Source organism: Liolophura sinensis, chromosome 7 (assembly GCF_032854445.1).
Source record: "Liolophura sinensis isolate JHLJ2023 chromosome 7, CUHK_Ljap_v2, whole genome shotgun sequence".
Classification (NCBI taxonomy): Eukaryota; Metazoa; Mollusca; class Polyplacophora; order Chitonida; family Chitonidae; genus Liolophura; species Liolophura sinensis.
This window is the reverse complement of record NC_088301.1, coordinates 46,293,084-46,311,439: the sequence shown is the minus strand read 5'-3', so window position 1 is coordinate 46,311,439 and position 18,356 is coordinate 46,293,084. Positions and strand designations below refer to the sequence as shown.

The following is an 18,356-nucleotide window of genomic DNA, read 5'->3' as shown; positions in this document are numbered from 1 at the left end:
TCATGAATAATGTTGGCTCTTACTGATTTTTGTTATGTAAAGCTAACAAGATTACTTGAAAAAGCGACGGTTTCCTGATAGGCGTCCATAATTATGTTTCGTCAATCTAGGTGTCGAAACAGACTGTCGTATACAGTCATAATATATGTTCGGGTCGATGATCACAAAAACAGGTTCATAACAAACGTTCAACACAAACTGACAAAAAAAATTAAGAAATTGTATACAGAGAAAGAAATTAGAACGAATTCTTATTAACCTGACGTTCTGGTAGATTGGCAATGTACCATTATATAGAGAAACGCAATAATTGTTACGATACCTCAGATTGATTCTTGGTTTCCATTGGAAAATAAACGATGACATGATATTCCGCAAAACACGATGGTTTTACCAAAGCAGCGTCACGCTCACTGGGTAGTATCCCACATTCACAAGGCAATGGCCAACGATCTCGTGCTAATATCCAACGATTACGTGCGTTTGTTCACCTGTAGTTAGGCCAACCTACCTTTGCCCTGGTGCTTTTTTGGAAAGTAATCAACTGGACGATGGCTAGCTGCGTTGCCGAAGTACCAAATGAGCAATTACATTTTTGTAACAGAATTAAACTTATATTGTATGTATACAGATGAACAGGGTATCAGGAATTGTCAGCTCTCGTCAAGTGATATACAACTCGTGTTTGAATCGTTGAACATCACCGCCCTCCACACAATAATTCCTCATATCCTCATCCATACACTATCGGTATAAAGTGATATTTACACAATTTAAGGTGAATTTAGACCACGACATTTTTTGTGCCTAATTGTGTTGAGCCAATGTGTTAGGAGATGTCTAAATTATGGACGACGGAAGGGGCCGTGCTATCTTTTACATACTTTTAGCGAGATTTAGTCGTGAAATCGAGCAGGAATATAGTTGGAGTCTCGCTGGAATCCCGTTAGAATGTCGAGTGGTCGTCCTAACCTGGAATGAATCTTGACTAAATCTTGCACTGTCATTCATATAGCGCCGTTCCTGTATTGGGGAAATTGTGCCGTATCCGGCTTCCATAGTAAATTGTTCCTTTTTAGACATTTACATGAACAGTTAGAATAAATCTCTAACTAAATTAAACCTGACAAATGCCTGGATTTCACCTATTACGTGTGATCATTTGCAAACTATAACACTGTCGCCGTTGCTCTGGTTTTACTCTTCATGTGTAGTTCATCATGCTGATGGTAAAATAGCCTCTTCAAAAGCACCGACTTTCTCCACACACTTGTAGTATGTGACAAAAGCTGATCGTTTCGACCAACCAGCACTGACTGTTTTGTTTTAATAGGGCCAAAATGTTCATATGTGGTTAACAAAAGGATATAAAGACCGGAAAGTTAGTGTTTCATAGAGACTTAGTACACCCTAGATATTAATACACCGCGATTATATTTCACTGATACATGTCGACTGTTTACACTCTTTATAACAGCTGAACTAACAGATTACAGATGATCACACGTCACCTGTGAAATATGGCCTGTTGTCAATTTACCTCAATTAGGGTTTTATTCTAGCTGTTCATGTAAATGCACAAATAGTAGCAAATAACTATCCCCTAGCACAGTACCCCCATTTTGGTCGACCTATACCTGTTCTCATATGAATACAACTATATGCAAAAACTATTAAGCAGTAAACCTCAATAGGCAGACTTTGCCACAAGAGAGATAGTTTAAAATTTGACACGGTAAATTATATGGTGTGTACATATCTCGCCTTGCAACATTTGCTAGATCCTGTGTGTCATGTGACACAGAATTAAGCAGAATTAGGTGAAAAAAAGATGTTAATTACCATTACTAGACCAAAATATTATACACAAAATGACAAAGCCAGGCCTCAACTTCCGCAACATAAACGAATTCTAGAACGACCAATATACTGGGGAAACTATTTTAAAAAAAAAATCAGTCCTTTCTCAAAACAGATGCGTATATCCCTACATTCACCACGATTTTACTGCAATCCAGATATACATAAATCCTCATATATACAAAAGTCGTTTTATTGTGGGATCAAGAAGCTACATCATCGAACTTGTATCTACTCTCTCAACGAGGACACTACAAGAAGTACTCACTTTGGAAAAAGTACTGTTGTTCAACTGAAAAATTACCTATATGTAGATCCTTAAAAACTCCAAACACCTCACTGAAGAACTAGACGCTCGAATACACCTACAATATAAGAGCATCTCTGCTTGGGATTTCTCCAATCTCTATACCACAGTTTTTCTCTCACATATTTAATTGATAGAATTCCATTACTAATTGTATCGGTGTTTAATAAAACAGTTGCTGGACTTTCTCGTTAAAAAGATTTATGTAAAATTCAGGTAAATCATATATCAACTGAATATAGGTATTCTGATGGGTACAAATTGTGCCCCTCTTTTGTAACGACCTATACCTGTTCTCGTATGAATACAGTTATATGTAGAAACTATTAAGTAATCCTCACTACGTAGGCTTTACGACAAGAGGGATAATTTCAATTTTGACGTTGTAAATTATCCTTACTTGGACAGCAATGAACCGAAGGGTCCTGCACATGGCGTGTACATCTCACCTTGTAGCATTTGATAGATCGTGCGTGTTATATGACAATTTCAATCAACGTCACGTGTTATTACCGTAAGAACTTTTGTGTCAAGGTTATTCTATCAAAAAAATTCACTCTATTTTTCTGAAGTTCCACAATGAGTATAATAATTCTCTTGTAAGTAAATATATACAGAACCTCCGGAATCTCTGGCACTCATGATTGTGTTTTATGATTGTGTCTAATTCCACATTGCGCTTTTCCGTCATCACTGAAAACTGTTGAATGCTTCTCTTTGCATGATTCTGTTTTATGTTGGTGCTTCACAGACTTTCTTAGTTCTTTGGTAGTTTGTGTTAAACGTCGTTTTGGGGATTGGCCTAGCGATTATTGACCTGAAACGTCCATCGTGACTGGGGCTGGTATACGAATGTCAGATTATATACACACACTGCAGCCACAAAAATGTATTTCTCTGGTTGCGCGTAACCATGTAAATCGCACTGTCGTCGCTATTTAAATATTTTTAAACTACTAAAACTATATGACAGATATGAAATTCGTAGGCTAGGCATTTTTAAATGTGAACTGTTAAATGTTAGTTTGTTCTTTCCAATTAGTGTCAGACCCTGCGTTTGTTGGAGAGACAAAGAATATAAAGCTAATAAAATTACATATATGCCCATCATAAATCTTTTGATGACCTGTACTCTTCTGTTGTCACTGTTGTGGAGAAGAATATTCTGACGGGTGAAATGCATTCAGTGATCAAATGTTACTTGCTGCATATTGCTGAAGGGGCAGAAAACTTTGGTGATTCTACACTCAGGATCTGGATCACTTTCCTAGACTCGACTAGTGGACAACTCCGCAACCATTACTTACCTATTGAGGAACTGCTTGAATGCAATCTATCGCAGATCTATCAAACCTTGATGTTTCTTACATCACGAATTCCCTGTGGCAATATGGTAGCTCTGTTCTCAGATAGTGCAGCAGAAATACCTATGTCAAAATCAGATGTTTGTATCCCCATAAAAGCAATTACTGACGATACGGCACATAAACCTCTCTCACCTGTCCAGAAAGCTGTACAAGATGTAACCCACAATGCTGATCACATAGAAACTATTAACTCTCTGGGTTCTTCAACTTGGTTCAACAACGCTCAACATCATCGGAAATGTGCATGTGTATTTTTTGTTAACAAGTTGAGTGAAGGAAGCCAATCAGTGGGCGTTTAGAAATAAAGCGACCGTCTTAAGCCACGTGACCTGGGCAAAATGAAGGCATCAAAGGCGAATTAGAGAAACTGATCTCACGGTGAGACAGTTTCGTTGATACAGGAGTATGAAAAATACTTTTCTCTGAAGATTACAAAGACGGGGACAAAATAAATCATTTTGTCTCATGCATTGAAGAGAAAGATGGAAATTTCACTCCAGTTTATCGAAAGATTGGTAAAAAAAAAAAACAGCTCAACACACGACGACAGAGTTGGACAATGTTGAACTATCTGCAGCAAGTAACATTTGATCACTGAATGCATTTCACCCGTCAGAATATTCTTCTCCACAACAGTGACAACAGAAGAGTACAGGTCATCAAAAGATTTATGATGGGCATATATGTAATTTTATTAGCTTTATATTCTTTGTCTCTCCAACAAACGCAGGGTCTGACACTAATTGGAAAAGACAATGTTGAACTATCTGATTTGTAGTGTGGACGGGACACCCAACTTACCTTAACAGCATTCAACTTGCTGCTGAACAATATGTAGCAAAGTTGAACAATGTCGGATAGTCTCAACCCGGCTTTAGACACAGCCATGTGAGGTAATGGCGAAGAGTTGTGAAAAAACTTTTTCACCAAATGGTTGTAATTTTCTCATAGTCTTGGTGCTGTAAAAGCTTCTTAACTTCTTCCGCGCCCAAATCAGCCTGCGTCATATATTAAGTCAAAGTTCAGGTTTTACACTTTAGCAGAATCATGGTCAAATTGTAAAATGTATCGTTAATGTAAAATCTATGTGTCGAAGCAAACATTCGTAAACCAGCCATCAATCAATAGGGACGTCCCAGGTCAGTAATTGCAAAGGAAAATTCTTAAAAGGACGTTTAACATAAACCTCTAAAGAAGGACGAAAGTAAAACAGTATGAAATTAAGACGGAATCATGCAAATAGAAGCAGTCAACAGTTTTTAATGATGTTGTAAAAACGCAAGGAATGTTTTAGACGAATGAGTGAAATCAGTATTCAAATCGTTTACCATTCTAGTTAATAAGTTGTCAGTAATGAAAATACGTATCTCGGTTCCGCTTCCATTGCAACTGTTCACATACCCAAGGTGACGACCTAAATATCTCAGCTTATGGACAGTAATACAGAGCAGCGACGACAGTGTGATATGTGGCAAATGGTCAGATGTAACCGGTGAAATACGGTCAGTTTAACTTAGGGTTTTATTCTAACGGTTCATGTAAATGCTTATATTAGTAGCAAATTACACGCACCCTGGCACCATGGCTAAAGCAGAATTAGGTACAAAAAATGCAGTCATGGTAATTGCAATGTATGAGATGCACATGTACATTGGGTATTCCAACGTTGGTGCCATACGCGTATGTTAATTAACACAACTTGTTGAATCCATGTAAACGCATGTTTAAAATTATTGCATGTATTGATCTCTACTGCTGCCGTCATGGAGATTATCCAAGGCAATGGAGACTAGGGTAAAACTGTGGGAACTTTTCTGACATGCAAGGACATGCTGGTACATCAATTCAAGGTTTTTTTTGTAATGGAACCTGGCGATCTAATTTCACACGATGAATACAATGACTCTAGCCCAGGATTACCGGGAATTAGACACAGTCATGAAGCAGAGTGAGATTTTCATGCTCTGTCCATCTTTATTCACTAAAGAGACAATTACTCTTTGCAAAACTTGAGAAACTTAGAGTGAAGGCGTTTGAAGAAATAACCTAGACACACTCGTTTTGGCAGTTTATTGAAATCGTCACATAATACACAAGATCTAACAAATGATACAAGGCGAAGTATGTACACTATAATTAAAGAGGTACAGCATAGAGAGTAAAAGCAGAGCAGCGACGACAGTGTGATAGCTGACAAATGGTCACTCACACGTAACCGGTGAAATGTGGCCTCTCTTCAATTCACCTCAGTCAGGGTTTTATTCTAACTGTTCATGTAAATCCCTAAATAGCAGAAATTTACAAGGATATAAAGTGCCGAATTATGTTTTTTCCGGCAGGTTTCTTTCTACATGACTTTTTAACGTTTTTTTCAATTCTCCTTGACGTTATCAACTGTACAACTCGTTCTGCTTGCTGATAAAATATAAAATACTTTAATAAACTAACAACTGATTTACGTATATTAACTTATCTTGTTTTATACGCTTTGTGTTACATTTATAATATAACTTCATAATACTCACTGATTTATATTAAATTTGTAAGCAAACTTTATCTATTTATTTTAAAAGTTTACTATTTATATTGAGCTTTTATTAGAATCAGCTTAATTAATCCTCGTAATACAGTTTTTACCCTTCCTCTCCAGCCGTACGTGGGAAGATTTGCAAGCAGCCTGCGGATGGTCGTGGGTTTCCGCTGGGCTTTGCTTGGTTTCCTCCCAACATAATGTTGGACGCTGTCGTATAAGTGAAATATCCTTGGGCATAACAATATTCTTGAGTATAAGTGAAATATTCTTGAGCGTAAAACTCCAATCAAACAAATAAATACAGCTTTACCAGAGAATGGTCAGATTTGTACAAAGTGTTGGTTCCAGTTGTTTGTCCTCAAGTAGTTTTCAACGCTGCCACCTTAATGTCCTCTCCAGTGGACCTGGCCATTTCACATAAAACCACCTGCTCTCCAGAAGGGGCAATGTTTGCATGCAACTGAAGCACCTTCTTCAGAGAGATGAGAAGCTCGCTGCTTGTTTAACTCTGAGTCTCTAGCTTTTGTGCTTTTTTGTGTTGATGGTTTGTAGCATGGTCCTTTGCTCTGTCCTTTCTGAGAGATTGTAATCCGTCTGTTACCCAATCGTTTGAGCCCTTAATCGAGATTACATTGTGGTTCTGACAAAGCCTGCAGTATAAAACTAGGTCTTTCTCACCTTTCTGCTTGCACTGTTCGTATTTTACAAAACGCCATTCGTAATTTAGGGACAATATTGGATGTATACCAACAGAATGTTTGCTTTTTCTTGTAGTAGCAGGATGTGTGTCAGTTGTATTTTGTATTTTGAATTCCAGTGACATCTTGTACTTCATCTCTTGCACTGGTAGAGTTCGCCGAATGTTGTTGGCCGGGTTTATCCCAATTGTCCATCTTCGTGACATCACCCCTCTCTTCGGAGTCTGAAGTTGTCGGTGTTGTTGTTGTTGCTTTGACAATCAAAAAAAGATCGAATGGTCTTCTTCCGCGTGGCTAGCATTCCGTGGGTGAACTGGCACGTCCTCTCCAGCCAACCCGAAATGAGTATGCTGCAAACTTGTTGGTGTACTGTTGCGCAGTAGGTATGCTCGGTTGGCTGAATGTTAAAATCTCGGAAACCTTTCGTGATAAGAATTATGAGGCTAACCAAGGCTTCCGATTGCCGGTGAAAGTATTTACAGTACTGTTTTGCAGAAAAGGACAGCAAATGGAATAAAGTGTTTGATAGAGGCAGAGCGCACTGCACTGTGCACAGAGGCTTAACGGATCCCCGATAGACAGACATGGCGCTGCGCCACGTGATAAAGTGATAACTAAGGGTCTATAACATGAAAAAAATGGAAGAAATCAGGTCTCTGGGATGATTAAACTGCCAACAAGATCCCGGTTTATGTAGACGTACAATGTAAGGCTAGATACAGCATACACCCCAACACCAGAGCAGCGACTACAGTGTGATAAATGGCGCACGGTAACACATAAACAGTGAAATCGAGCCTCTTGGCAGTCTACAGACATTTGTATACCAGCCGTCAACCAGTAAGGATGTTCGAGGTCAATAATCACAAGGCCAGTTCCCCAAAAAACTTTTAAACAGACCACCAAAGAACTAAGAAAGTAAGAAAGTATATAAAGTACGAAAATAGGATGGAATCATGCAAAGAGAAGCAGTCAGCAGTTTTCAATGATGCCGGAAAGACGCAAGGTATATTCCAGGCGGCTGAGTGAAATCAGTATTCAAATCGTGTACTATGCTAGAATACAAGTTGTCGAAACAAAATACCCCAGATGCGCTTTGATTGCAAGTGTTCATATATCCAACCTGGCGGTCGAATTCAACACGATGAATATAGGCCTACTGTCCCTAGGCCCGGTGAAGCGGAATTAGACACAATCATGAAGCAGGGCGCCAGAGATTCTGGACGCTCTGTCCATATTTACTTTCAAGAGAATTATATTCATTGTAAAAGTTAAGAAACTTGGAGTGAAGGCGTGTAATGCAATAACCTTGACACACCAGTTTTTTGCAGTGTGTCAGTTTGTGATGTTGATTGAAATCATCAGACAACACAGATCTAACAAATGCTACGAGGGCAGATATGTAGGTCCCTACACACCATGTGTAGGACCCTTCGGTATATTGCTAAAAGGCGTGAGTCACACGCCTTTTCCATATGTCAAAATAACAGCAAACCCTCGCCATGGTAAAACTTCAAAATAAATCGAGTGTAAATCAAATATTTAGATGAATGTATCTCACTGGAGTAAAACCTGTCTGAGAGTGATGAATACTGTTTGGCAACACTGTCTTGCTTCTAATTTTGTCCCTTCCAACTTGACATTTTCAAATACTGAAATATAAGATTCATCAAAATTAAACCGCGTCAACCGTATGGATTGATGTAAAAATGGAAAAGAATGGAAATATTTCTTTCTTATCAGTCACCACTTTTCCAGTTTCGTTTTACTCATGGACTTTTCCAACATCGGATTCCTTCTTCGTGGAGAAAATAACTCTAGCTATTTTCTCGTAATCAGATCATTTAATTTTTTAACACACTGTGTGTCATTTGGGCTTTATGAAATAGATTTTATCCAAATCTCGTTGGTTTTATTGTATTGCTCAAATAATGTATAACTATATTGTCTTTTTCTATTGAGTTATTTAAGAATAATTTTCCCCTGAGTGATTCAGTCTCTTCTTAGTTAATGCTAACGTATCTTTACTATATTTAATACGTTTCTTCATATTTTGTATTTTATCCATTCCCACCAACCTGTATTAGGTCCAAGTCTTCCCTCTTCTGTCTAACCTGAGTAATCAAATTTCGTATGAAAGTATAATCTTTCTCATGCTAAAGTGCTTTTTTAACGGTTTAAAACTGCCATTACCATATATCTTTTATTCAGCGACAAGCTTTACAGCAGGCCTTGTGGCAACAGCATATCTATTAACCACAGAAATAAAACGCTCGCTTAATATCTGACTTGTTTAATATTGCTACCGTATGTTTCTCTGCAATTCCGTGTGAAAATTGTTAAATATAAGGATTTTAAATATAAGGATAAAGATCTAGCGCGCGTAACTAATAAAGAATTTAGCAAGAAGTATATAATAATTGATGAATTTGTCTTGTTTGTCACCATCGATGTACCCATAAAGAATCTCGTTTTTACTGATATACGTATCGATACCGACACTTTCATTATCATTTATATGATATTTCACTGACATTCTAAAAAGGAATCAGCGATGTCAGCTTGTATACCGCAAATCTCACCAAAAAAATGTCATTTTGATATGAAGTCTTAACATTACAATGCACAGTTTCAGCTATAAGTGCATCTTAAATTGCTTCCGGCGCACCGATGCATGGTTTTTGTTTTGCAGAGACAGTAAGCCTCGCTCAACGAAATAAGGGAGGTAATGCAAAGAGACCTGGGATCCGTCCTGACCTTTGAACCCAGCCGGTCACATGCCTAGAGGAGTTCTAATTGTCAACATAAACTTGCGTTAAGCCGGTGTTAGGCTATAAATGGTGACATTACCCGGTAGATTGTCAACTGTTGTGAATAGTTCGGCTCGAGGTGACTTTATTTAAAGCAGATTTTCCTCGCATGAGCTGTGTGGTGTAGGTGTGTGAGAAAAGCGGGAGCAAAAATTGCTGTCTGATGTCAGATCACTTGGCGGCAACGGCGATGTCACTTGTGACAATAGATTAACTGGGATAACTATTTTTGGAATACAAGGCTATAGTCAACTGTGCAAGAATATACCAGCGATTTGTGATTACACAGTGGGAGTCTACCGACGTGAGTGTGCATTTCTATGCCTGTTCTGTACCTGGAGCTATATGAATTATTCTGACACACTGCATATATATGTATGGCCTGTACGTCTATCCCTCACCTGATGACTGTCAGCTGGTGTCAAATTTCTCATGTAAATACAATCAGATTTTAACATAAGGATATCTTGCCTCTATATTTTGAACCTGAAACCCACTAACTATTGCATGACCATTATAAATATCAAAATACCGTCAATGAACATGGTTTTGATCAGACTTGAATTTATTTATGCTCATGTAAGTTGAAATATGCCTCATTTAAGTCTTTTTTGCAATAGTAATACATGCAAATTACAATTATTAGGCTAGCTAAGCTGGCAGGTATGTGGGCAGGATTATCTTAGAAATCATTTTGCCACTGGATTTAAATGATATCATTGCCCGATGGTTGCAGTGCCCTAAATATATCATATCAGCAGTATTAATGTAATATGCAATTTTCATACTCTTTTTCAACTTGTATGAGTGCTAAACAGATTGGCTTTCATATTCTTCAGGTTAATGCCGACCTATTTTTTGTATTTTCCAATTTAAGACCTTGTATATATTCAGGAATATTACCGATTTAAGAACAGTTCAAGGGACAATCATCGAAAGAGAAGCTGTCAAGAATGCACAATTTGCCTGGCTTAATTATGCAGGAAATATGAACAGACAATCATGCTGATGAATTACTATACTTATTTTGCCATGGAGTTGTACCTGTAATGGATTCGTTTATTCTGATTGGGGGGCCTCCTTGGCTGAGGGGGTAGTACGTCAGTAATGCGCAGTGACCCAGGAGCCTCTCACCAATGCAATCGCTGTGAGTTCAAGACTAGCTCATCCTGGCTTCCTCTCTGACCGAATGTGGGAAGGCCTGTCAGCAACCTGCTGATGGTCCTCCCACCATATTGCAGGCCATCGTCGTATAAAAAAAATATTCTTGCATACGGTAACATGTAAACCATGTGTGCTTATATGTCCATGCCCACTGATAAGTTTCACAAAGTAGAGTACTGTGCCTTCAAGAGTATTTCAAAAAATGATACTTAAGGTGATACATGATTTAATATTTTGGTTTTATTTAAACCATTTTCAGAAATAACTGCAAGTGATATTCTTGAAATGTGTTCTGAACTGTCTTATATTTGTTGACATACCTTCTCATACTTTCATACATACATCCTACAGCTCACAGCTGAATGCTGTGAGAGTGGACAGTATAATGCCTCACCTGTTTTAAGCCTACCTGTATGTATAAATGCATATTGTGTGCAGTTACTGATGTCATCATGCAATCAGCCTGATGAGCATAGCCAAATCTGATGGTTCTTGTCTTCATTTGCTTATACAAGTACTTTGAAAACAGGTTAGAGTATTAAAATAGATAATAATCATAAAAAGGCATAGGTTATATTGAGTATATTTATGAACACTTGTGGTTTATGTGCATATCTGTGGTCTATTAAACTTGTAAAATTCTGCATATTACCTTCTGAATGTACTTGTACGATGTTCTATGACTATCAAAAACAGGGTTGGAGACATTTGACACTTACAGTATTCGCTTGTTATTACAGCGTTTCAATTAACACACATGTATTATGGATTTTGAGAAATGTCAGTGCCAGTTTTACCAATGATCGAATTTTCATGGGACTAGGGAGATGTGCTGGGGACAAGAAGCTATACAGTAGCTACATGTATAGGTGATGTAGTTTTTTATGGCTTACACTAGTAGGCATAATTGTCTTCAGAGGTGGATGAAAGCCAACGCACAGAAAAGCACTTGAATGACTGGTGTGTGGACAAGGTTAGGAGGCGAGGTGGAGTGGTGTGGTGTAATGGGGATATTCCATATTTTTTGATAGCTTAAACATTGATCTTTATGGCCTATTTGAAAAAAGAGTTTTCCACCTTCAGGAATGTTTCATCCAAGAATCATTACAAAGCTCAAAGTGCTATTTTTTTCAGATTTTCCTGTGCAGGTTCTGTTTTCCCTACTGTCAATTTCAAATTGTTGAGGTAAAAAACAATGAATGAAATATTTAAAGGAATACTGGAAAAAATTAACAAAGGCTGGAATAGAGCATTGTATGAACACATGTATACATACCCAGACAATGATGACATGTAATCTAATACTATCTCTGTGACTGTGATACATGGTATGCATGCAGGTACATGTAGTTGAGTTATGTGTGCTCTGTGTGCCAGGGACAGCTACGTATAATATGTCTGCATGCCATTGTGTAGGTAGGTCATACTGACTGGTTGTGTAGGTACTTATATATACATATGTTTTACAATTTGCTAGAGGAAAATACTGGCCCATTATGTCCAATCCTTGTACAAATGAGAGTCATCAGGTCAGACAGTGTTTACATATGTATGAATAGTTTATCTACATACTTCTGTACATGTGGAAGTACAGTTACTGCTTAAAATTTCCAATGCATACCTAACCACCATGATATAAGTCAAAAGGTCTTATTTAGCATTGTGCTGTTCAAGACCATCTGCATAAGTAAACATTAAATTAATTGTTGAAGAACTAATCTGTTATCTTTTTCACAAAGTATTAAGTTTATCAGTTGTATTTGCTACATTGTAGCATTTACAGGAAGGCATTTAGGCTTTAGAATCTGTCAGTTTTACATAATATGTGTTACCTCTACATGTGTGCGCAATCTTTATAGATTGACACATTTAGATAATTATCAGGTCATAAAATTCAGTATCAAAGCATATACATAATTCTTATTTTAAGTGCCTTAAATGTGATGGTATTAACTTAAATCATTTTCAAGTATAGATTTAGTAGCTTTTGTTTATAAATATAAACAGGTGGAAAAGTATCAAATACATTAATGTTGTTTTAGTTGCGGCTGTGCTATTGTACTGTTTTATCCATACATGTAATTATTGTTTTATGACCCAAGGTAACAAAGCAGCTGAAGGAAATTGGCCGTATCCTTGACTTGCTGTGTTAAATATAGATACAGTAATTACTCAAAGTAGAAAAAGAGTTGACAGCCAGGGCTTGCTAGAGTGCGTATTATTAAATGATGGTGTAATTAAATATTATTTTATACAGAGAGTAGATCTGTAAGCATTTGAAATATTATGCAATTAATGAACAATGTGTGTACTTCTAAATATGCAAAAATCAGGTCATCTTGGTATCACAATACTTCTTTTTTAGGGAAAAACTTCTTTTATCGTACTCTTTTCATGCAGTTGTATAATAGGTAATGACTAAAGAATTAACTTAAATAGCTACATTGTAATTTATGTTTCAGGAAAAAGATGGTTCCAGTTTTTCTCTGGATCAGTTATATTTTGTGTTTTTTAGGTGTTTCTGTTCACCACAGCTATCTGGTGTTACCTGGAAGTGTTTCTCTAGATCAGTTATATTTTGTGTTACCTTTAGGTGTTTCTCATCACCATGGTTAGTATGGTATCAGGTGTTACATGAAAGTGTTTCTCTGGATCAGTTATATTTTGTGTTACTGTTAGGTGTTCCCCTTCACTACAGCTGTCTGGTGTTACCTGAAACTGTTTCTCTGGATCATTTAAATTTTGTGTTACCTTCAGGTGTTGTTATCACCACAGCCATCTGGTGTTACCTGAAAGTTTTTCTCTGGATCAGTTATATTTTGTGTTATTGCTTATAGGTGTTCCTCATCAACACAGCTGTATGGTGTTACCTGGAAGTGTTTCTCTGGATTAGTTATATTTTGTTTTTACCTTTAGATGTTTCTCATTGCCACAGATACTGTATCTGGTGTTACCTGAATGTGTTTCTCTGGATCAGTTATATTTTGTGTTACCTTTAGGTGTTTCTCAAGATCCTTGATAGTCTTGAAGTGTTTGTCTGGATCATTTGATTTTTGTGTTAACTCTACATCTTTCCATGGATTTTTATCGGAGTTGTCTAAGTGTTTATCCTGATCACAGATATTTTTGTTTCCTTACTTAGATGTATTCCACTGTGTGCTGCCTTGCATAGATATGTCACTCTGTCACAGATGTCAATGTCACTGGGACTTAGTGGTACTCACTGGAGTATGGTTTAGTCTGACACCCTAGTATTAATGATTTTGTAGACTGATCATTTCAGTTTGCGATATAGAAGTGTTATGATAACCAATTATTGTTTTGTGAAATGTCTTAATTTTTGAGCTAAATCACTTTATGAATTTTTAGACCCAGAAGAAATACTCTTCAGATTTCATTGTGAGGTTCATTGTAATGTACATGTATAAGTAGCACAGTAACCCAGAAGAGTTTTGCAAGACAGTGAATCTTTAAAGTGTGCCCCTGAACCGTAAGTGTATGTCGTTAACCCTGTGCTAGTGTTCCTCGATCTGGACACCATATACCCTATTTAGATGAGTGACCTGAAAGTGGGTCTCTGGATGTAAGTGTCCATTCCCGACATGCTGATCGGGTGCATGGCTGTTTGTAGTAAGATGGCAGCAGTGTATAAACTACAGTATTGAAGTAGAACATATGTCTTTAAAATGCTGTGACACACGAGTTGCTGGTTCAAAGCCAGCAAAATTTGTAGAGTCCTCCATTCTCACCAACTGATTCTTGGGTTTTAGTGACTAAAAGTGATGGGCAATGATGAAGTGGCTGATTGAACTGTGTGGCAATGGGTTGAACACTGCAGATATCTTGCAATAAAAGCTCAACAGCAATTTGTGAAAGATTGAGCACTCTGGTTTTCTCCTATGAAGCTGTCTCTCATTGTGTGGGTGAAAATTCTGGAGAATGGCATTAAAAACAGCCAAAAGAATAAAAGAATTATGTGCTGGACTCATAAAGACCACATTGGTTAGAGGTTATACGTAAGCAAAAAATACAATTTATACATGCATTTATTTTTTTTGATTTCACAAGGTCCACATATGTTGAGCCAATTGACATCATTGCACCTAATGTCGAAAGAGGTGGTTGCTAGGGATGTCTGGGAGTGACAGTGGGCGTGATTCACCGATCACGTCATACATGGATGATGCAGTCGTAGGGCCGGGAAACTTTGAAGTACTTCCAGACAGTAAGGTGAAGAGGAAGATTCAGCATGTGGATGAGGTGATGATGATACTGCGGCAGTCGTATGATCCTCAACGACTTGCTGCTGCCATGAAGAGGTTCATTGAAGATGCTGAGGATGGTGAGATATACTGAGGGCTTGTGTTCACTTATATTCTTGAAATTCAGCACAAAAAAGGACATTTTTAGAGGCAAAAAAAATGCCACAAAGTCTTATTTTTTGGTGCCGAAACTTATTATTTTCCGGTATAATATCATCCCATGTTCCAACCAAACCTCAGAACACCTTTCTAAAATCAGTAGAACTTTTAAAAGCAGGAATACTGGGGAAAATTAGTCATATACAAAATTGATGGTCATTTAAGTACACATACATGTACAAGTTAGATGTGAAAATAGTGTATAGTACAATCAGAATTTTTATGTTTTATACATGACAGGTATTAAATTAGAGTACATGGAAGAGAATTTGGCCCACCTCTCCATCCTGGAAGTCATGAGACACCTGGCTTCCCACACTGACATTCAACAGGTAAGTAAGGGTTTAATTAGCTGGATCAGTGTTCATATGTTGTGTATACACCTGTATTGCCAAAGTGTTCATCAAGTGTCACAATCTATGGGTTCTGTTGGGTCATACTAACATGTTAGACTTTAAAATCAGCAATCTTGGTTCCCTCGTATATTGGCGCTCATAAGGGGAGTATACATGTGGTCTTCCAAGATTGTCACCTCTGGTGTTCTTGGCATGACTAGAATGTTAGAGCAGTATAAATGATATGATTGTATCGAGGCAGCCATGTAACAAGGAGACTGTTGTGAAATGACCAAATGCTGAAAGTCACTTCAAACAAATCTGTTAATTAAAGTGACTTCAAAACAAATCATTTTATGTGACTTTAAGCAAATCATTTGAAAATCTTTTTAATGAGGATTTGGATTTTTTTATGAGGTTTAAACTTAGGTGGCTATTCTATGAAACATAAACCGACTAAGTATATATGGCAGGAAAATAGTCCACAAACTCAGTGAATTATGTTTTGTTTTCAGATTGGCTTTCAGATTTTGTGCAAATTCTTGAGCAAAAGCACACTCTTAAGGGAGAACCTGCAGCATTCAGAAGCTTACAAGTAAGGACACAATTAGACACAAACACAAAGAAATTCTTGAAGGACACTCAGAATTTTAAAATTCAGGTATAAAATACATGTAGGCCTACAACTATAGGTAATTAAAGGCCCTTGAGAAATGTTGCAATTTCTTTTTATTTAGCCTGATAATTGAAATGAATGAAATTTTAATTTTAAGTTTTAATACATAATGACATTTAAACACTAGTGTGAGATGTATTCCTGTTTGTTTTACATCATACACCTGCACGTGCATGATATCATTCATTAATGGAATGAGTAATCACTATAGGTCTAGTTTTCTTGGCCTTTTTTTAAATACCAAAAGACGTCTGTCTGATATAGGGTCATTCCATGTCATTTCAGTCAGCTGTTGTGGTGACCTCCTTGGATTTTTTTGAAAAAATTATCAAACATACCTTAGCATATATGAGGAAGGTTTGCCAAGTTATAGCTCCAAATTCAATGTGGTTTTTGAGATATGACCCTACGGGGTCACGGCCAAAAATTTTTTTTTGGGCTGATCAACACGGAATGACTATATAAGTGTTCGTCCAGGTGTATAGGTATTTGTAAATGTTTTTAGTTATTTGCTTTTACAGACATGTGCTACGTGTTATTTGTGAGCATATATCAGACGTCAAAATACAGACATTAGGCATGCAAATTCTGGCCTTGCTAGTCACTTCAGGTATGTAGGTATTACATGTACTTCACTTAAAGCATGTGTATGTATGTATTACTGATCACATAATTACTTGGCATTATCACCATGGCAGTAGACTCCAAGTTCATAATGCATGTACATACAGACATTTTTTCCAAACATTTTCTTCCAACAATTATATTTTAACTGTTTTATAGTAAGAGAGATGTGGTCTTAGTCTGGTTGTTTCTTTGTGTTAGTACTCATCAATGCTGATGGCTACATTGTACATTTTTATACACCTGTCTAAATTCTTGAGATTACATGTGCATGTACAGTATGTATATGTAAGCTAGAACATAAAACTCTCTTAGGTCTTCAGAACACCGTGTTGTGTTTGTCCAGTATATTTCAATAGCTGTACCTGAATCATAATCTAACCTGTAGAGTCAGGACATGGTAAAGCTATAATATTGCTGAATTAGGTGTCATTTGTTTTTGCTTTGGTGCTCATTGCACTTTTCAGAACACCTGAGGATGCAGATTTTGCTTGACGAGAAGTTGGCAGAGGTGATGGACGTGATCACTGTGGCTATCACAGGATTTAGAGAAAACAGCCTTATTCAGACATATGCCATCATGGCACTCAACCACTTACTTACAGATGGTAAGAGACTTCAAAAGACATTCACACATTCCTCAGAAAAGTTAGCAACAAAGCAAGTTATTTTGTCATGTTTAACAAAAGTAAGCGTGCATAGCATTTTTGTCTACAGGACGAGTTGTTTGAAGCTGTATTAGTTAATACTGGTATTAAGTCATATTTTATATTTACAATTTTAGCCAAATTCTGTAGCCAGTGCAGTTGCCCATTTGGTTAAATCTGGTATTAAGTTCTGAAACAGTTTTGAACAACCGGGCCCAGGTGAACAGGTTGTAAGAATTAAAGCAGCGACAATAACTGTAAGAGATACAACCTGCATGGTTAACATACTCACTAGTTTTCATTTGTTTTCATTTTTTGTGGTTTATTAAGACGCACACTAAAAATAAATTTTTATGTGCATGTGTGCACATGTGATCGTGTAGATGACTCTGTTGCTTTCATCACATATAGATGTATTAGTAGCCACTGGCTGACTTTTCTCATGATTACTTTTTTTGTAGATTGTGCGCAGCAGGAGTCTTTCATGTCGGTTGAATTAAACTTTGTCATGGATTCGCTCACTTGAATTGTCGAGAAAGCTCTGTTGTTGAACATACATTCCACTTGCTCCATACTTGTCTAAAAATGGTGAGACGTGTTGTTCTTGATGCAGTTTCATCATGTTTAACTTACACTCTGTAGTTTTATAAATGCACTGTTTTGTCTGGGTAGAAAATGATTAGACAGGTTGTGACAGGTTCTTTAATTACCAACATATCCATAAAGTGCATGTGATCTGAAGATTTAATTGTACATATAAAAATTAAAACATTTGAGGGAGGAGGCGATTTCTAAGTAGCTGCGGTGCTTACCTTTCTCACACTATGACTGGAGGCGTGGATTAAGTCCTATTCGTGGAAAAGGAAGATTCAGGATTTTCCTGCTTCTGTTGTTGTTTGGCAAGTGGTTTTTGG

General features: G+C 37.2%; 1 protein-coding gene across 1 annotated transcript; it reads left to right on the top strand.

The window, feature by feature from the left end:
- Positions 1–9,569: 9,569 nt before the first annotated feature.
- Positions 9,570–18,027, top strand: LOC135469857 (uncharacterized). Its single transcript, XM_064748480.1, has 7 exons — positions 9,570–9,879; positions 14,808–15,081; positions 15,401–15,492; positions 16,011–16,090; positions 16,693–16,781; positions 17,263–17,403; positions 17,904–18,027. Exons 2-7 carry the CDS (start codon positions 14,871–14,873, stop codon positions 17,966–17,968), a joined length of 678 nt encoding a protein of 225 aa, XP_064604550.1. The 5' UTR covers positions 9,570–9,879; positions 14,808–14,870; the 3' UTR covers positions 17,969–18,027.
- The last annotated feature ends 329 nt before the right edge of the window (positions 18,028–18,356 follow it).

Bases quoted from the DNA above. Each gene is read 5' to 3' on its own strand.
- LOC135469857 (XM_064748480.1), top strand. From the start codon at position 14,871: ATGTCTGGGAGTGACAGTGGGCGTGATTCACCGATCACGTCATACATG. The intron at 15,082-15,400 runs GTGAGATATACT...TATACATGACAG, and splicing joins CATTGAAGATGCTGAGGATG to GTATTAAATTAGAGTACATG. The intron at 16,782-17,262 runs GTATGTAGGTAT...TGCACTTTTCAG, and splicing joins GGCCTTGCTAGTCACTTCAG to AACACCTGAGGATGCAGATT.